The sequence below is a fragment of the Alosa sapidissima genome, chromosome 23 (genome assembly GCF_018492685.1).
Source record: "Alosa sapidissima isolate fAloSap1 chromosome 23, fAloSap1.pri, whole genome shotgun sequence".
Taxonomy (NCBI): Eukaryota; Metazoa; Chordata; class Actinopteri; order Clupeiformes; family Clupeidae; genus Alosa; species Alosa sapidissima.
This window is the reverse complement of record NC_055979.1, coordinates 9,552,476-9,574,043: the sequence shown is the minus strand read 5'-3', so window position 1 is coordinate 9,574,043 and position 21,568 is coordinate 9,552,476. Positions and strand designations below refer to the sequence as shown.

General features: G+C 44.8%; 1 protein-coding gene across 1 annotated transcript in view; it reads left to right on the top strand.

The window, feature by feature from the left end:
- The first annotated feature begins 4,840 nt into the window (after positions 1-4,840).
- Positions 4,841-21,568, top strand: part of ahr2 (aryl hydrocarbon receptor 2) — a 105,159-nt gene continuing 88,431 nt past the window's right edge. Inside the window, exons 1-2 of the mRNA XM_042079748.1 lie at positions 4,841-5,282; positions 14,614-14,801. Coding sequence (XP_041935682.1) covers positions 5,224-5,282; positions 14,614-14,801 — 247 coding nt within the window. The 5' untranslated portion in view covers positions 4,841-5,223. The remainder of the gene's footprint in view (positions 5,283-14,613; positions 14,802-21,568) is intronic.

Genomic DNA, 21,568 nt, shown 5'->3' with positions numbered 1-21,568 from the left:
TAGACACAGCAGAACTTATAAAGAGTCAAACTAGGCCTTGTCTCGGTTGTCAATCCTTTTGCATCCAGTAGAGAAGCTTGCCAACTCCATTCGGCGCCAGATTCCCCTTTGGTTTATAGTAGTCATTATTTTAACAGGTTACTTTTTTTTATAACAGTAAGTCAGTTTAATGGAGCCAAAGGGGAGGCAAATAACAAATAGCAGTCGAACATGTAACAGTTTTGTTTGTAATTAAACAAACTTGCTACCATGGCAACGGAGAGGACGTCAAAATGTGTTCTAGAAACAGCAAACACTCTCTTTCCATTGCCTGTGAGACTGCCTTGCACCACTTGTTTGAAAGGAGCACCTTTGTTTGTGCAGGCATCACCAAACGAGTGCTGGGAGATGAAGTTAATAGGCAAAATCATGCTCTCGCCAAACCAAGCAGACAAGCAGGCAGGCAGGCAGGCACATAGGAATGGGATTCATTTTAGTCCGTAATTAGTGCAAGAAAAGACTCATTTTCTGTCACTGCGACTCTCTTCTCGAATGCATCATCTCATCTCTGCTGGTCTACTTTTAGCAGAACGGTAATTTCACTGAGGATTGGAATAGTTTCCGTCATGCGCTCCGACCACAATGCGTTAGAGCAATTAGGGTACATTGTGCAGCGCACAGTTTTTTTTTATTCCTTTAATCGAGAGCAATTATCAAGGTTTTAATTTGCCATCCCTGCTAAGTTGGGGAAGGCCCAGTTCTTGGTATCTCTATACTGTTACAATGGCCACATAACCCATTGTTGTAAAAAGTAGACCAAATGTGTCAGCAATACAGTCAGAATATCTTTTTCACTTATGTTATTCTTTCTTTCTTTTTCTCTTTTCATTCATCCTTGCTCTCATTCATTTCTTTGCATTCATCCATCTCTCCTCTTTGGTTCATTTGTTACTGCCAATTCATTCTTTTCTCCCATCTTTCTCTCCCACTCTCTCTCTCACTCCCTCTCCCTCTCCCAAAGCCAGCAGCTGTGTATATATGTACAAACTGTATGTATGGTATGTAAAGTGCTCTGTTCTGCTTTAGCATCCGTATAGGAGGAAAAAAGACGTGGGGGGAAGGGAGGGGAGGAGAGGGAAGGAAAGGAGAGGGGAGGGGGGAAGGGGAGGAGAGGAGAGGAGAGGAAAGGAGAAGAGAAGAGAGGAGAAGAGAGGAGAGGGGAGGAGAGGAGAGGAGAGGGGAGGAGAGGGGAGGAGAGGAAAGGAGAGGGGAGGGGGGAAGGGGAGGAGAGGAGAGGAGAGGAAAGGAGAAGAGAAGAGAGGAGAAGAGAGGAGAGGGGAGGAGAGGAGAGGAGAGGGGAGGAGAGGGGAGGAGAGGAGAGGAAAGGAAAGGAGACACAGAGAAAGAAGAGGGGAGGGAGAGACTGGCATGCTGAGTCATAGCTACGGTGAGGTTTTACTGGAAGAAAAACTAAACTGGTGAAATTCCCTTTTATATTTATCATACAGGATATGAATACTGAATTACCCAGTCTCCCCTCGCTGACACACACACACACATACACACACTCACACACACACACACAGTCATACTAACACACAGACTCATGCATAGAAGTATTGACACAAGCACACACACACAGACACCGTCAAACGAACACTGAGACTGTATCACTGTATGGATGCACAGACACAAGAACACACACACACACGTACGCACCTAACACAAACATAATATTTAATTATTGGCTTAACCTCTGTATTTGGATTCATATTACTCACAATCCTAACAATAAACAAACCGATGTTTTTCTTTGGTCTCTTAGAATAAACACCCATGATAAGTAATCACTTTGTTCCATGCACACATCTCAGAGGCGAGCATTGCAGGCCCTCCCGGGCCAGTCCAAGTCACTTTCTGTATAACTCTGTACAAATGGGCCTGTCTGTGATATCGTGCTACGCCTTCTCTCTACAGACTAGTGCACTGTATCTATTCCCTGTGTTTGGTCCACGTCGTGACTCTCTGTTTACCCTCACACCGTGTCATTTGTGTACGGACGGAGCTTTTGTGATATGCTCGGAGGGTTGCGTGTGCTTTTCCAACTCGTCGAGTGTTGTGACGGAATGGGGACTCGAGTGTCAACAACCGTGGATGACATGGCAAACACATGCACACACACACGTACACACACACACGTGCATACACAGGGGATGTGGAACAAAGACTAACTCCACCCAGGAACTGCAGCCCTGCTAGAGTCTGGAGTCTACAAGCTTCCAGCATACAAAAACAGCTTTTACATAGTGGTATGTTCAACAGCCCTTTTGCGTGTGTGTGTGTGTGTGTTGTATATCTGTATTAAGGTCTGTATTAATATCTGTATTAATGTCTATGCTGTGGTATTGTGTGTACAGGTGTGTGTATATATATATATGTGTGTGTGTGTGTGTTTGTGTGTGTGTGTGTGTGGTGTATATGTGTATGCAGGTATGTCTGTGCTGTGGTTTAGTGTGCACGTGTGTCTGTGTGTGTGTACATGTCTGAGTGTGGGTGTCCACGTCCTAAGGCTCACCTCACCCTTAGCTTAAAGTATGTGTCCTCTGGCTCAAGTGCATACTTGATGAAAGCTCAGATTGGACAGAACAAAGGCAGGTTTGTCAGGGCCCCAGTGAAATATCCGTACTGTAAATATTTTACTGTCTCTTTTGGAGGTGACACAGTTTTGATAAAGGTGCATGTAAAGCCATAAAGTTACGCGCCGACATTTTATGGACACATGTCAATGTGTCAACAGATCATAGATTTCAACATTCAACTAGACGCAGTTTATTGCAGCTTCTGCGGTAGAGTATGTGTGTGTGTGTTTGTGTGTGTGTGTGTGTGATGAGTTTAGTTAAAAAACGTACTGAGTGTGTATAGTCATATAAAAGAAGCTACATTCCAGCTGAAGCCAAATTCCCTTTCCCACAAGAGGAAAGAATGAGAGATAGGATTTGTGCAAGAAAATGATCTGTCCCATTCTCTACAAGAGCCAGCTACTGCACTCTGTACTTTGTGGTTTGGGAAATCCATGGTACTGGTGAAAGCACAGTCAGTGTACAGTGTATCTGTTGTTTGAAATCAACATGGAGCTCTTAAAAATGATAACCCTAGGCAACCACTACCACATCAGTCTTCAGACGAGCTATGTTTCATTTCTTTATGAGGATGGAAACCCCGAGTGACTCGAAAGTGGACCACAGATTTGAGATTTAAAAGTCGGTATACCAGTATGGCTGCCAAGCCCCCATGATTCCTTCCCAGTAGCTCTGGCTTTCGGTTAGAGAGTTTAATGTCCAAAGTGTTGTTATGTTCTTCAATTTCACATCCGCCTGCTTGGACGGCACGACTGCGAAAATCGCTCATAATCTCTAACACCAGATGGAAATATTGAGAAAACTCAACCTCAACTGAACTGGAACCATCCAATCAGATATACTCTGGGGTCCCGCATTTTCACTCACGATTTCGGACTTCCAGCCACCTGTTATTTCAGTTTAAAACTATGTTCTTCTTGTTGTTCTAGTCAATTCCATGTAGACTGACTGCATGTTTGCAGTTGGCTTTGCTCATGGTGGCTGTTTATTGTTTGGCATGTTATAAGTTTTTTGACACAGCTCAGAAATGTTGCTTATATAAACAAAGGGTCAGGTGAAGACATCTCAGGTGAAAGAGGAGGACAGACCTGAAAAGCAGGTGACAGCTCACAGCCTCGCGCCAAGGGAAGCACTTCCTCAAAAAGCAAGGTACAAATATCTCACCTGGGCTCTTAGGAGACTGGAGAAAAATATTAAAAATAACATGCCTGCAAAAAAACAACCAATAGGCTTGAAGTATTAAGGGAATTTGCATACCGAGTATGCTAAACAAAAAAAGATTGTTTTGTTTGTTTTGGCAGAACAATTGCAGGTGTTATTCTCTAATCCTCACTGTGACATCAGTATCAAGGATTCCAAAAAACATTATTGTCTATTACATAGTCATGGGACATTTTCTTGGGTAAGAGGCCTATGTAGGGATTTGGGTTAGAGGAAGCATGCATACATGCCATGAATAATAAAATAAATGTGCTAAACTGCAATTACCAGGTAGTGATTTTCTGTGTTTTTTCTTGTTTACCATAGATTCATCTCATGTCCTGTAGACAAATGGAGGCTAAACCAAAGACCATTGTCTAATGGCTTGCATAGGCCTAAAGGATACTGGTAATACCTTTCTTCACAGATTAAAAGAATAACCTAAAAATTTTCTTTTTTTTTTATAGAATAGGCCTATGTTAAAATGATGAACCACCAAAAATACAGAGGAATATAAAATAATGTACAGAAATCAGTAACCCGCGTAGGCCTACACTATTAAAGCAATTGTGTTGTCCCTATCTGGACACAGAGATGTGTTAAAAAAACAAAAAAACAAGGCAAGTTTCATTGTTAATACGTCAATACATAGTGTGTAACAAATAAAAAAAATGTCCCTATCTGAAAAAAAAAACAAAACATCGGAAGTTGTGTTGTTTTTAGTCGTTTTAAGACTATAGTATCAAATTAATTTGTGTTTATCATCATGTTACTGTATATTTTGTTGTCATTATTGCACTGTCAATGCACACAACCGTCCTTTTAAACAATACTTGGTCGTCTTACAGTTTACGCATGCAACCGAACGAGGGGGTAGCTGCTCTTGCCCAAGTTCAGGGCAGCAAAGACTTAAACAGCAGAGTCGTACCACCTTAAAATTCTTTTTATGATATGATTTCCTGAAAACGCTTTGCACCAATCACAGGGAGCCAACCTTACCTGCTCCGGACTGCTCAGGACTGCTCAGTGTAACCGAGCACGGGATTGGTTTACGCACAGCGAAAACAGTCCCCGAAGTCTCAGGAAGAGTTTGTTTGGAGGCAGTAGAGAGTGACAGCTAGAAAAAAACGCAGAAAGGAAGGAGGAAAATTTGCTCTGATCACGCCATTGCTATTCGCCGATGAATACGACAACTTTAAGAAACTCTATTATCATTCAAGCACATTTGGATTTAAGCTTTTCCATTTGGAAGTTATGAGCTAACCGGCTCATTTGGATGATACATCATTTGCGCTTTGACGGAATAACGTCCTTTGGGGATTTTAACACATAGGTTTGATCTCTTTATGTGGAGTGGATGAGAGTGGAGCTCAAAGGATAAATACATAATAAAGAACCTAACACCATGTTAGGAAATACGGGAATCTATGCGGCCAAGAAGCGCAAAAAGCCTGTGCAGAAAATGTAAGTTTTTTTTTAATGATTTTCTAGAAGAAAACAAGTTAGTCCACATGATAGTGACATGTTGCTTAAACTGTAAACCTACAAGCAAATGATCAGGAGCAGGCTACAGAGTGACTAATAATTAAATACAAATAATAGGATACTACTCTTGTGCTGTATAATGTCGGCACGTTCACATGTGACATTTTGTCTTGAAAGTAGGCAGGCCGCTGTATGTGGTTGGCAACTTAAGATAATTTCCTGAAATTGATTCGTTGACACACATAAATATGAATGGGTGTTTAAAAACAACTAGTCTAACTTTTATGCTTGAAGATGCATATGAATGACCATGTGCTGGGTAGAACCAACTTCCCTCCACCTTTCAAATCAGCCATTCAAGTAAGCGTACACAACCAATAACAATACTTTACAAATCGTCAGTAATATCACTGTCAAGGCTATACATGTTTCGTAAATAGTCTATAACAATGCACAGGTCACAAATGTCCATTAAAAGAACAAACGATTGCTCGGTGAAGTGAGTTCGTCTCTCCGCATACCCGCGTTGAAGCCGACTCGTACAGTACTGGCTTCTCCGATTTGTCGAAAGGAACACGGTAGAAATGTGGGCCTGCTGGTTGTGTATGTAATGGAAAAAAAACTTGTTTTCTAAATTTATCTTTAGCCATTGGCAGTGTTTGTAAAGTTATGGTCAATAAAGCAGCTGTAGTTGTAGCTCGTCCGGAGTTGGTGGGGTTACCTTAAGATTCGGTCGTGGTGTAGTTTTGGTCTGGCATGGAAATAGTACTCTTGCATTAATCATAATCAAGTTGAGAGTTGGCGGTGCTCTCACGCGATGCTTACAGGAGGGAGGGGCGAGGCGGGGGGAGCTGGCCCCAAGTATGTTATTGTAATCTGATATACGGTTTTTTCTCATTATGAGAACACAATTTTTTGTCTTTCGCTCTTTTCCCCCTCAAATTAACATATTTTTAAGTCACGCAAACTGTTACGCAACTGTGGTCGTTGGCAGAATTCGGCGCCCCTCTTTTTTGTGTAGCTTGTTAATTCACCATCCGCAGAAAACTTTCGATGGATAGTCGGGCTCGGGAGTTTGCAGCTGCACTTTTGGAATGTCCATTTAATGACCAAAAGTGTGGGAAGTTTTATCACAGAAGGAACAGGCTAGACGTTTACTCGATTACTAGTCATGTGTGCATTTAGACCTTCGACGTTCGAGTAGCCTATCTTAACTAATGTTAAACATGTCCAGTAAATAAAAACAAAAACTCGGAGACATATGGCACGTTAAGATAACTGAACTTGTTTTGTACCAAAAAAGACTTATTTTTGTTTCCCCTGAATGCTAATGCATTTGTAGGCTACTCGGTCAGTCTGTTCGACGTTGTTGCAATAAAGCGCATCTGTTTACTTTTGTGCACGCCAATTTGTAATTCCATGCATCCAAGCACTCCACAAAAGGAAGTGATATATGCTAATTATAAGGCAGTGAAGGCCACTATGTTCAGGATTGATTCGTCCACCCATATGTTGATAGACAGTGGAAGCCACTATGTTCTGAATTGATTCGTCCCCCATATGTTGATAGACAGACAAGGTGTGTGCAAATTTCATTTATTTTTTATTTATATACGGCCTAGTAGCCTATCTCTGCTATTCAGGTCATCCAAGTGAGGGCAGGACATGAGTTATAGCACCCAGCCTGTACCTGTGAACAGCTCAATCAGAGTGTGCCTCGTCTGTGTGTGTGTGTGTGTGTGTGTGTGTGTGTGCGCGCGCGCAACAGCGTTGCTGTCACCTGTGAAGTTAAGAGCAGCCTTTTTTTACAATGCCTGCCCCTCATTTTAGGGCTGAGGAGAGCCTCATAGGCAGAGAACCTTTGAGATAGACGGCTCGACTTGCTTCAGCGGGTGCGATCGCTCCCTGGGCGAAAATGTCTGCGCTGGAGCACAAAGAGAGTATTGAGAGCGCATGTAACTGGACTCCGGTTCAGACAGGGCTCATGGAATGCATTAGAATTATGCTCCAAAAAAAGATGGTGGTTGTGGTGGTAGGTGGAGGGGCTGGTTGGGGGGGGGGGGGGTGCATGTTCTGTCCTCTATCCCTTCTCTCATTCATGCGCCCCCCCCCCCCCCCAGTCACCACCTCATATCCACAAACCTTCTCAGGTACACCCACATGCACACACACACACACACACACACACACTCACACAGGCACACACATCCACAGGCCCCTGTACACAATCACACAAATCTACCTGTGTGAAAAACAAGTTTAAGCCCTTTTGTGGGGGCTCTTGCTCTGTTGTAGGGAACAATGGGCTCCGATTGGAGAGTGGCAGGGGCGCTGCCGGACTCTGTCTCGCTCTGGGAGCCCCAGATTGATGACTTTCACTCGGGAGGGAGGGAGGGCTGATGTGTTGTGATGTGTTGTGTGCGCTAGGAAGTTTGACTCCACTCACAATGATGTCATTGTGAGTTAAACAGCCTTGCTCAGAGCCTTGTGTGTTGAACAGCATTCCCCTGGGCAAGGTGCTAAGCCCTCCTCGCTGAAAATATGCCCCATGGATGCAGAGTTGCTATGTGTGTGTGTGTGTGTGTGTGTGTGTGTATGGGTGTGCGTGTTTGTTGGGAAGGGTTTGAAACATGAGCTGATGTTGAACAATAACTTGACCATTAAAAGATTTTTGTCCAGTCCAGACATAATTTAGGCCTATGACACATTTATAACTAATGCACATACACTTAGTTGTGTCTCCTTTCCACATCTTTCTACACTATGAATACAGGTAAACAAAACTTCTCACTCATGAGCTATTGGAAAACCACCTCTTTGATTAATCATGTGGAGTTTCCATTGTTGCCTAGTGATGCTGAAACTCATTCCCGTGGGTGACCCTGTGGTGCTAGCAGCATTAGCTGTGCTAGTAGCATTGGCTGCAGGCTTCATACACACAGATCCTCACTCTCAGAGGCTAAGCTCTGTGGGGTAGCAGCAGCCTGGAGAGAGCCTGCTAATGATCACTTATGATATTATTAACATAATTTCTATTGTTTTCTCTCTCGCTCTCATTTGGGCAAGGGTTACTGAATGTCTTTAGCAGTCAGCAATGACCCTGGCAAACTGGAAAAAGCTCCCTTGTGACAGGCAGAGCATTGCCTCGGCCCAGATGCACCTCCCCGCACACCCCTCGCGCCCCCGCCCCATTTCAGCTGGCCTAGCGCTGCTCGCTCTTGGCAGTGATGTGACGTGACTGCACTTACAAAACTGACAAAAGCTCATTATGGAACTGCTTACTACCGCGAGCCAGTTAGAGGGTTATTGTTGGCAGCAGAACCAGTGGATTAGAATTACTTTGATACCCCAACCAAGAGCAAGAGGAACTTTTTTAGGCACTTTTTAACAAAAATAAAAAAATTAAATACAATAAAAAAATGTGGAAACAAAAGAAACTCTGATCCACAATTACAAGTGTCAAATTCCTAGTGCAGTGCAGCTCACTCTCCGCAGCCTCTCTTGTTCACTGTGTTTCAAAAGAAACTAAAGTTAAGTTAGACATGGTTTCCTCTATTTGGTGGGGACAGTGGATCTTCAATCAGATGATGTATGCTGTATTTGGTGATGGGTTTTGGATAGATGGTGGCAAGAGGACTCGCCAGATGGAGACGATTTGACTTTTATTACATGTTGTGTGTGTGTTTTTTTTCCCCTCCTTGCTGATCAGAAACACATGTTGGAGGTTATCAAGGGAGACAGACCTCCCCGCAGATGAATATCTCAAAGGAGCTCGAGTGCTGTAACGCAGAATATAACTCAAACAATGGCAGGAGATACTCCCCTACGACCGGTGAACTTACTGTGTTTGAGGATTTAAGGCACACACAAGGGCCTTTGAAGTATTGTATTTCAAGGGTATTTTGAAACAAAACCTTCATAATAACAACAAATAGGTATTGATATGAGTTGAGACTATCCACAGTAGTTTACTGTACTTATCATTTGTCACACTTCATATAGTTCATAATTTGTGTGTTTTGTTTATGATAGAAAGAAGTGTGTGTCTTTTATTTAGCGTAGAAGGAGGTGAAAACTACTGTGAGTGTTCTGAGACCTGTTCTGAGTTCTGTAGCCAGTGTATGTGACAGAGGCCACAAAACAGGCGTGTTGGTGTGAGGTTGTGAGCAAAAGGGGTGATGTGTCCCTCAGCATGTTGTGGCCCGCAACAGGAAAGCAATCCTTAAGGTCAGATGTTTCCCTCAACCACCACAGAGAGGAGATGGGACCACAGCTCCTCTAGACATCTATGGATTTGATGATATAATCCTTCAGCACAAATGAGGCAAACACTGAAATGCCGAGGCGCTGTTGGGTGGTCCCTCTCGCTCTCCCGGGGAATCCTGACTGCAGAATAAGCAATTGGTTTTGCTCTAAATCACAATTAATGGGAATGTTTTGAAGCCTTGGTGTAATTCGTTTGGAATGTGAATAACAACAATTACTCAGTAATTCCCCCATTAGCAGGTCCTGTTGACTTTCACAGTGTGCAGTGCCGTGCAGGAGCTGAGAAGATCGGCCCAATTTAACACGTTTATTAAGTTACTGAATAGTGTCAAACCTCAAAGCAACTTCTGCCAGTCATTGGTGCACACTATATACTCTTTTTGTTTAGTTTTGTTTAGATAGATCAAATAGATTTGTCAATAGTGCCAACATTATTTGGAAATAAATAAAATAATACCTACATATTTGTTTTACTGATTTTGTTTTGTTTAGAATAGATTTTATGTTATACTTAAAAATCTCTCACAAAACTAGAGATTCTGGTCGTAGTCCATTTTGCCAAAAATAATCCATAGGTGTGTCCTCAATTATCAAGCTATAGTTGTAGGCCCTGCCCGCACAGTAAAAATAGAGTGGCTGTTCCCTCACAGCCGAATGGGGGAGGGGGTCAGTCACAGTCTGCATAGCATAAGAGGACTGTTTCCTGCTCATGTGCTTGGACGTCACCAATGCCTCCATAAAAAGAGTATTTAGAAAGTCCTGACAGACATCTGTCTACTTTAAAGAAACGTTTTGTCGAGGATTGTCATCGGAAGCTGAATTTAAAGCTGCATCAGGTTGTGGGTTTCATAATATAGGGTTGACTGTAAAACTTGATTATAACCTCCGCTTCAGGTTAGTTCAGTCAAAGCCATAGACATTTGTGCATGAGCACTCGAAGTTTGTTCTGTTTTCTTTTCATAGCTTAACAGCTAAGCAAGGTGTAGGCAACACCAAAGTCATTGGTCAAGGTCATTGGGTCAGTGCCTAAGAGCACACATAATATAGTGCGGTGTCTTTTTGATTTCAAAGCAAATTGGATAAGTGTAAAGTGCCTTTATATAAACCCTGATAGTGGTCCTAACTGCTCCTTTACTAGCACAAAGGCTACATTCTGCTGCTAGCACAATATGGGTGCATCAACTAGCACATAGGCTACATTCTGCTGCTAGCACAATATGGGTGCATCAACTAGCACATACTGTAGGCTACATTCTGCTGCTAGCACAAACAGGGTGCAGGGAAACAATGCTTCCCATTTCCACATTACTCTAGCTCACTAAAGACAGTGTGTAAAATATATCAACTTCTAATCAGGAATGTTTGATAACAAGTTGTGGAAGAAAGAACAAGTCTGAGGAGAAAAACAAAAGTCAAACTGTGTTTGTAGATCCAGTCACAGAGAGTCAAAATGGGAATATCTAATGATTAGACTGCTTCTTGGCAACAATCAAGCAAGCTAAACTGCTAATTACAGTAACCCTTTTCCTGAGGGCTCTGACGCAGATTCGCCATGTTGAATCGGCCATAAATTTGTCAATAGAGGTTTGTCTTTGTTGGCAAAGCTGCACTGTACTAGTTGGAGCTGCAGATGCTCATCGACTGGCCAAACGTTATCAGACGTCCTACTGTCAGCTTGGTCTACGGACTCTATTAGATAATGTTTGAGTTCGTACTCCTAGAAACCTAGCTGGGTTGGGCATGAGCTGTGTTGGAGTCAGCTGTTGAAAGTGGGTTTGGGATCTGCACCACAGTAGGGCCATAAGACAGCCACTGTCAGCTAGTTTAGTGGAAAGGAAACGTCGCTAGTAGTTTCAGCCCTGGACTGGAAAAGAGAGGTGGTTTCCACACAAGTGAATGTTTTTAAAAGACTCGGCGACCGCCACTTTCTTCCCTCAATGACGACACCCTGGTGTCACCCCCGAGGCATGAAATAAACCCTGAGAGGGGTAAAAATGGCTGAAAGCAGCTCTTTGTCCCTGGGGCCCCTTTCTGCAGTGAGGTCAGTTTCACTTTTTATTTCTGGGAAAGTATAATTTGGGTCCTCTCGGTCAGCTCGGGTTTCTCCTGCAGTCCCAGTAGACTGGGTGTTCAGTGAATGCGTTAAGTGTTGGGTTACAGGCCTACTTTTAAAACGCCTGTGATTTCCCCAAGATCTTGCAAAAACATGAAAAAAAAACAAGAAGTTAGAGCAAATGACATTGTTGCTTGCCAAGCAGGAGTGCTCAACTACCTAAATGTTCACTTTTTCAGTTTTTACGCTAGTCACTTGAAAACTACTCCCAGTTTGTGTCCATGAGGATAAACATGTCAAGCGCATACATATTTAATGGCATATTTTCAACATGTTCACAAAGTACACAGAGGACATTGTATTGACAGCTAAAAAAAACACCCTGTGATCTCAGGGAATTACCAGTCCCGGAAGCACCAATGCAAAGCCAGTGTTAAGGTAACAACAAGCCAATGATAATGCAACATGAAAGCAATGTTTAGGCAACACTAAGACAACGTTAAGGCAACACCAGGGCAAGGTGACACCAGCATTAAGGTAATGTTACAGCAACATTAAGGCAACACAAAGACAGCTTCCTCCTGTGACTGTTCTGCCATTAAAACAACACTAAAGAGCCACATACCTTCCAAGGCAACCTTCAGGCAACACTAAGGCAACATTAAGGTAAGGCTAAGACAGCTCCCCCAGTATCTGTGCTCTGGAGTCTGTGTCTATCCCCTGTCTCTCATCTCCATAACCCAGAGTGTCAGCCGCAGAGAGTCTAGACTGCAATTAGGTCAGGAAAGGAAAGCCTGTGGCCTAAGAAGGACGAGGCTGGGTGGCTCGCCATGAGAAAGGAGCCGTAGCATCCTGCCAGCTAGCAGTCATGTCTACTAGAGGGATCCTGCCTTCTGTAGGGTCATCCCATAATACTCGCTGCACAGTGACTGACTCATAGTGACTGAGAGGTTTGGCAGAGGAGGGTTGAATCTGCTCCTTGGTCAGTGTGCTACCTCAGTTGTTTTACCAAATTGTATCTATAGGAGTAAATGACCCATGTCCTTGTCTATTTGCATACACAATGCACACACACACACACACACACACACACACACACACACACACACATACAAACACAAGTACCAGAGGAATGACAAACAGATACACTCACACACTCTCCTGCTCTCTCTCTCTCTCACACACACACAGACACACACACGCGCACACACTCGCACATGTTCACACTCACTCTCTCCTGTTCTCTCTCTCTTTCTTTCCCTCTTTCTCTCACACACATACACACACACACAGAGCACTTAAGAAATCAACACAGAGGTACTGTTCATATTCCAGTTCAGATTGGGGGAATGTCCTGTCACATGTGCTTGTGATGCAGAGGGAAATGAGCTGGTCATTGAGGCCTGTTTTCAACCGCTGTTTGTCTCCTCACTTGGGAGATAAAAACAATGTTGCATCTCAATCCTTCCAGACACCCATCATTGATTTCCCTGTGATCTGGACATGACAGAGAGGAAATGAGGTCAAAGCACAAATGTTTTCACATGACTTGGTTCTATTACCCAAGAGACTATCTTGTGGAACATCACTAAGTCATAGTTGTGTTGTGGAGCAATTTAAGCAAAGCTATGCAACTCCTTACTTAAGATCTTGTGCAGTAGCAGTCAAAAGCCTCTGTAAGTAAACATCCATCTTCTTTCCACAGATATGCTTGTCTCTAGCACTCATAACCCTTCAGCTGAACTCTCTTAGAATTCTTACATAACCATGTCTTGTTATTGCACATACCATATACTATCAGGAACTATTATGACATACCTTTCAAATAATAAAACAGTATCAATGTTAATAATTATCATGAATTAGCTCCCAACATAATTTGTAATGCTCTGAAAGCTCACTAAGATGTTACAAAGGAAGTTATGACGTTTTTATGACATTTTTATGACGTTTTCTCAGTTGGGGTTATTATGTGCCAACTCGTTTTTTGGTGTGCTGATAAACTGTGGCCACTGTTGTCTTCCATGTGGGCAAGGATGCCTCTATTCAAGGCCCGGCAACAGTATGTAGGGCCTGTGAGGACTAGAAGTAGTTGAAAAAATGTCAAATGGATTCCTTTTTGGTAGTTGGTTTACTGGTTGTTGATGCAGCCGAACTTAGTTCTGCTTTATTGTGTGTCACCAGCACCCAAACAGCCGACACAGACACAAACAAAGCCACGCTTGACTGGAAATGGAAATCAGTCTTTTGAAGTGTGTAGCCTAAACAGCAGGATGCTTTTTGTAGCTCTGTTCCGAACTACCTCAAATAACTTGCTGTTAGGTATGATGGCCAAACACAGACTCGGCACCAGACTCCATCACAAACCCTAATCACTCAATCTCTCCATCACACTCTACTATGTTCACCGTCCCAATCAAGGCTGCATAAGATGATCAAATGCATAATCCCTTTTTGAAGAACCAAACCAGCCCGAACTTGATTTTCTGAGTTCTCTGACTTTCGTATTTGTTGTATATACTCTTTATAACTCCAGTGATCTCCAGTGCTCTTGATGGCTTCTTTGTTGGTGATGTTGTTTGCCCACAAAGTTGTTTGCTCACAAAGGTTTTGTTTTTGATGGTAAAAGAGCTTGGTTGTTGTTTGGCTGTTGTGGGAAATCCCCCCCCCCACATATAACACTCCGAATGTAACACCTCTCCTGTGTGTATTTTTGAAATACTGGTAGTATCAGGTGAAACTGATAGTGAGAACAGAATATGACTCTGCAGTGTGTGAGAACGGAACATGACTATCTGCCCCATCAACAGCTCATACAAGTCATGTTTACAAGTCTGAAGAAGTTCATAAAGCTCAAAACATCACTGTTTTTGGGAATCTCATTAAAATTGCATTGAAAGGGAGCTACAGTGTGTCACGTGCGCCACTTTGGCAATGTTTGATGGCCAAACACAGCTTTAACCATCTACCTTTCACTCTCTACCCTGGCAGCCCTAAGCCTCCTCCCCCTGAGGGTGTTAAGTCGAACCCCTCCAAGCGCCACAGAGACCGTCTGAATGGCGAACTGGACAAGCTGACCAACCTGCTGCCCTTCTCCGAGGATGTCAGGGCGCGACTGGACAAGCTGTCCGTGCTCCGCCTCAGTGTGGGATACCTGAAGGTCAAGAGCTTCTTCAAAGGTCAGTCCATGCTGAGAGAAACACAGTTCTGTGTGTGTGTGTGTGTGTGTGTGTGTGTGTGTGTGTGTGTGTGTGTGTGTAGGTTGTTCCCGATGGTGTGAGTGTAGTTGCACTGTGAGGTGTTTGTAAGGACGTAAGGGTGTTGGAGGTGTTACAGTATGTGTCCAGGCTGTGTACAGTAAGTGTGTGTGTATCACTGTGTGTGTGTGTGTGTTTTGTGGTGTTCTGTGTTGCTTTTCTGTGTTGCTTTTCTGTGTTATTCACCGTCTCCCCTAGAGTTAGATAAGTGGGCAAAAAGCATGTTTGTGCTCCGTGCATGCATTGTCCGCTAGCTTAGCATAGTGAATGGAATCTTTCCTCGCCGGATAGCATGTCGTAAGTAAAAGTGAGCCAACAAAAAAAACAACCCTTATTACTTCTTGTGGCCTGCGTATTCACAACGAGTACTAATGACAATGCAGATTAAGACAAGGCGATTTCCTAGGCAGATATTGACTTGGGACTATATTGGGGCGAAACACTGCTACTTGGGCGCTACATACTTGTCTCACTCGCCACAGCACAGGGAATCTCTTCGCCCAAGTAGCAGTGCCTCACCTTCACTTGGACGATCAACTCTTGATGTGAGCTCTGTCCCTGTGGCTGTCTTTACCTCCGCGCGCCTGTCGTTCATATGAACGCACTTCTGCATCTGAGCAGTCTCAGATGTTACATATGCATTGTCCATTACATTTTTGCGTTCGTGGAATTTCTCTGAAGCAGTGGAGGATCATGGGAGTTGGCATCCCCGTGGTAAAGGAGAGAGAGAGAGAGAGAGAGAGAGAGAGAGAGAGAGAGAGAGAGAGAGAGAGAGAGAGAGAGAGAGAGAGAGAGAGAGAGAGAGAGAACTATGTGACTGGTTTTCACATCATAATCCAAGACTGGAGACCACAGGAGACGCCATGGCATTCCCATCATGCATTGCGTGCAGACATGATAACAGATACTTTAGCTCTCTTCATTACGACACATTGGAAAAAATCACCCCACATCCAGACCTGATGGATCGACCAGACCTCTGTTGATTTTTGGATAACATGACGATGGATTATGTAGTCGGCTCTGTCCATTTAAATGGACCGATAGAACTCAGCCAAGTCCTTAAGGATGGGGATTACTCACATCTAGTGTGATTACCACTAGTCTAGACTGGAGGAGTGATTAAGACTAGTACTAATGTTAAAAGTTTGGGGGTATCCTGTTTCTTGAATTTCACATGGAATTGTCCTCCTGAAGTCTGCTGCATATGACAGGCCAGACGCTTGGCAAGTTGTCATTCCAAATGTGTTGAGTCGCTCACAGACTGCATTAGGCTAGTCAATAATCAGGATTAATACTGACCCAACATTGCAAAGTAGTCTAAAATAGCCTTGCCTGCACTTCTCATGCTGTCTGCTGATGGGAAGTGGAGTTGGGGATCTCATTACGTAATATACAAAAAGTAGCTTCTCTCCTCTAATGACTGCTACAGGTTGTCACTCATCAAATCATCATAGCTGATACTGAGTCCTCCTCTCTCTCTCTCTTTCTCTCTCTCTCTGTCTCTCTCCTCTCTGCTTGAAGTGGGTCAGTGACAAGGGCCTGCTTCCGCTGTACTAGATGACTGTGTGTGTGTGAGTGTGTGTATGTCTGCCTGTCTGTCTGTCTGTGCCTCTCTCTGTCTCTCTCTCTCTCTCTCTGTCTTTCTCTCTCTCTTTCTTTCTCTGTGTGTGTGTGTGTGTGTGTGTGTATGTATGTGTGTGTGTGTGTGTGTGTGTGTGTGTGTGTGTGTGTGTGTGTGTGTGTGTGTGTGTGTGTGTGTGTGTGTGTGTAAAAGCCTGTGTCAGTATAGTCAGGCCAAGTCTGACACCCTCGCCACTTCTTGTCATCACCATAGAATCAGCACTTCACAAGACAGGAAATTGATCAACATCTGTGTCCTGTTTCAAAGGAGCTACTTTAGCATCTTATGAAATTGTAGTTATTCCATTCTGATAGAGTCTGCAGGCTTGCAACAGCTGATGATAGCCCTTTTGGTATGTAGTGGTGGACCTATGAACCATGAAAAATGCCTGGTTGTCTTCTTGAAACTGCACAAAACTCTAAATATTTCAACAGGACTTTGGGGGAACCTTGCTATCTATCTTCAACCTGATTCAATAGCAAAGAAGGGCACAACAAATATGCGACTTGTTTTTAGAAAGCATGTCAAGGGTTTTGACAACTATGTAATGTATGTGGAATCCTATTTTGAGAAAGTGTGTGATGCACTTAAAGGGACTGGGCACCCAATGAGTCATCTAGGCTTAATATGCTGTTTGGAGCAGTTAAAAGTCTAGTTTAAGCCTAGTTTAAAGAGATACATTTGCTGTTCGATGCCGTAAAAAGCCTAGTTTAAGCCTAGTTAAAGAGATACAATTGCTGTTTGATGCAGTAAAAAGCTTGTCATGAAAGCATTAAGTTCAGAGAAGTGAAGATCCATAGAACTGTATTCTGTAACAACTCCCTCAACACACCACCTTAAACTGTCTGTCTGTCAGGAAGTTCAGTGTGTGTGTGTGTGTGTGTGTGTGTGTGTGTGTGTGTGTGTGTGTGTGTGTGGTATGTGTGTGTGTACATGTGTGTGTGTGTGTGTGTGGATGTTAATGGCGCTGGGAGACTATATAGCGGGGTGTTGACTGGAGGAAGGAGGTGGGGGGGGGGGGGGGGGGGGGGGGGGGGGGGGGGGGGGTAGGTTTGAGCTGTTTTTCGGTGTCATATCGGAGGTCCTGACCCAAGCCCGGCCAGCCACAGACCGGACCTTTCCTTTTTCCTCTCAGGAACCTCGCGTGCATTGTCCTGAGTGCTATCACAGGGCACTGGGCCTCCCTAACAGTGATCCCATCCAAAAAAAAACCCCACAGACACACACACACACACACACTTACACACAGTTCACCTCCCCTTGCTCCTTGCTTATCCTGTCTACACACACACAAACACATTCCCCACCCCAACCTGCACTGATCCCTGCCACACACACACATACACACACACACAGAGACACACAGACACACAGACACACACACACACACACACACACACACACACACACACACACACACACACACATACAGACACACACAAACACACACATACTGTACACACACACACACACACACACACACACACACACACACACACACACACCCAGACAGACACAAACACACCTGCACACACACACCCAGACACACACACTCACACACACACACACACACACACACACACACACACACACACACACACACACACACATCTTTTCTGTTACTTTGGTGTCGTCTCCCAGCTGAGTCTGAAATGTTGTAGTGTAGACTGTGCCAGCCTGCCTGCCCCCCGGCCATGCTTCCTCAGATTGTTCTCTTGAAATAGAAGCAATTAGAAGCAGCAATCTGGAGGCCCCATACAGCACACACACACACACACACATACACACACATTGCTGCACGGCCAGGCCCAGTCAGGCTTTCTTAGAGCTGCTGACAGGATTGCAGACTCCACACACACACACACACACACACACACACACACACACACACACACACACACACACACACACACACACACGCACACACACACACACACACTCTCTCTCTCTCACTCTCTTTCTCCCTCTCTCTCTCTCTCTCAGACACACACACACACTCTTTCTCTTTCTCGCCCCCTATCTCTCTCTTTCTCTCTCTCTCTCTCACACACACACACACCCTCTCTTCCTTTACCTTTCTCTCTCTCTTCCAGTCTCTCTCTCTCTCCTGGCTATTTTGGGCAAGGCGGCCAGCTCCACAGCTGTGGACTCCACTTGTCGCCTGGCCCCTCACAAGCTCACAAGAAGGCCTGATACCACACAAGCAAATCTAACATGGCCCCCTTTGCATATGTTTGTGCACGGCTCTCCTAGCAACAGGACAGAGGGAGCGAGAACGAGTAGCCTGGCTGTTCAGAACACGTTGGGGCGACGCTCATAAACAGAGGTATATTTGTAAGCTTCGAAGCGATACAGTGACCACATGTTTCCCACAAACACTCACAATAGCTTGTAAGCAAACCCCACCCTGAGGAACTGTGAAGGCACATTGAACTGTGTGTACAATAATGAACAGTCATTTGAACGTTGAATCAAAAGTCTCCTGTTTTTGCTGTGATCTGGTTCATAGGCCACCATCGGAAGAGAAGCCTACGACTGAAAATGTGGGTAGTAATTTCACTCCCGAGTCGCTCTCACTCAGAGAACATGGCCGATAAGACGCAGTGTCGCCTTGTCCACTACGGAGTGTGGGAGTTTTGTCCTGCGGAGATCTGAGGCTTTGTGTTAGCATGGGACTGTTACACGATTGTTAACAGTAGCACACCTGTAATTAGCTGACCAAGGCTCCATGGTGGCGATCAGGGAGAGTGAGGGAGAGTGAGAGAGAGAGAGAGAGAGAGAGAGAGAGAGAGAGAGAGAGAGAGAGAGAGAGAGAGAGAGAGACAGACAGAGACAGAGAGGGTGAAAAAAGAGAGAGAGAGAGAGGGAGAGAATGAGAAAGAGGGAGAGAAAGAGAGAAAGAAAGAGAGAGAGAGGGCCTGTCATTTCAGACATTCTTAACATCGAAGGCTTTGAGTGCTTTTTAGCCCCAGCAGTGGAGATGGATGACTAACTTCCAGACTATCTCTCTCTCTTTCTTTCTTTCTCTCTCTCTCTCTCTCACACACACACATGCACACTCCCCCTCCCCCCAGGAAGAAGGACTAAGCCCTCTGCCCCTTTCCTTCTTCTGTTCGGGCTTTCCTCTGGTCTCTTTGTGAAGTGCGAGTTCACAAAGGCTGCCCTGGACGGAGCTCTGCGGGACCTCGATATGTTTTCACGACCCAATTATGTGTTCGCACGCTATGCTCGCGCTGCGCTCGAAACGGAACCCCTGGTGACTCGCGCGCTACGTAAAATAACACCTCGGCGCAGACGTCTTCAATTACAAAAAATGCAAAGGTTAGCCAAGTTTCACCTCGGCGTCTGCTTTGCAACGCAGAATCTTTGGACCGAATACGGAGAATCGGGCTTGACAGTAAACACAGTGTCAGAAGCTCTGTGCGATAGTAAAAGTTGATAACGCAGCCTTAGCGATATGAAGTAACTGGAAAGAGTGTTAGCCCTGAGAAAGAGCCCTCTGTTTTCTCAAGTCGAAGCAGAGCGAAAGAGACAGACGCGGTTTAGAAGATGCCGGAAGGTGCCCGTGTGAGAAACCTCAGACTCGGGTCCCACGCTGATGGGACAGGCACTGCATTGTGTCGTCCAGCTCCCAGCAAGCCTTTTCTCGACACACAGAGCTATGGATTGATCTCTGGACAGCGAGAGTGGGCTAGTATGGCTTGGGATGGGGGGATTTGGGGGAGGGTTGTCTCCATGATCAGAGTTGGTCAATCTGAGAACACATTCAACCACCACTTCAACCACATTCAAACCACTATATCTCTCAACCTCTCACACACACACACACAACACACACACACACACACACACTGTATTCCTTTTTTACAGTACAGAGCATGCTCGTAGTCTGGGGGGTTATATATGAATGGGCTAGCTGGTCAAGCCGAGAACTCATTCATACACACACACACACACACACACACACACACACATACACGCACTATAGTCCCTGTTTAGAGCACACAGCATGCTCATTGTCTGGAAGGTTATAGGAATGGGCTAGATGGCCATGGTTTGAGGTTTGGAATGGAGGGGGGTGCACAGCAGAGAATACATTCACACACTCCCCTCACACACACACACACACACACACACACACACACACACACACTCACACACAGACTCTCACTCACTGTAGTGTCCATGATCCCAGCACACTGCATGCTGGTTGTCTGGTGTGTTATATATGGCGTCACGTGTGGACACCCTCTGGCCTTCATCATTGTCTGACCTTCGACAGGAGAGGCGTGCACAAACACATGCACCACACACACACACACACCACACACACACACACACACACACACACACACACACACACACACACTATAGTCCATGTATGTCAAACCACCACTCCCACACGGGCTGTCTGTGTCTCTGCACTGTCTGTGTCAGATGTCGCACTTCGCCACAGAAGCAGAAACTGTGGCTAGGGGCACGTGTCTGAGAGTCTGAGAGTGTCTGTGTGTATGTCTGTGTGTGTGAGAGTGTCACACACACACACACACACACACACACACACACACACTGTACACATGCATACAACACACACACAAACACACATGCATAAAAACACACACATATATATATATATATATAGAGGCATACACACAGATATAAAAGCAATATACTTACACATACAGCCAAGCACACACACTTCTCCCCCTCTCTCTTTCACACACACACACACACACACACACACACACACACACACACACACACACAACACACACACACACACACACACACAAAACACATACACACATACACACACACACACACAACACACACACACACACTCAGTGGTTCTCCGTCTGCCTTCCTGTGGGCCATGACTCCAGCGCGCTGCTTATCACAGGGAGATCTCCCCCCTCCCCGGGCCTCTGCTGGGAGGGAGGGGGTCTGGCCTCATGGGCTCTGGAGCATTGCGGCACGAAATGCCTCATGGGCTCTGGAGCATTGCGGCACGAAATGAGGGCCCTGCTGGTCTTCGGTGTGTGTGTGTGTGTTTTGTGTGTGTCTG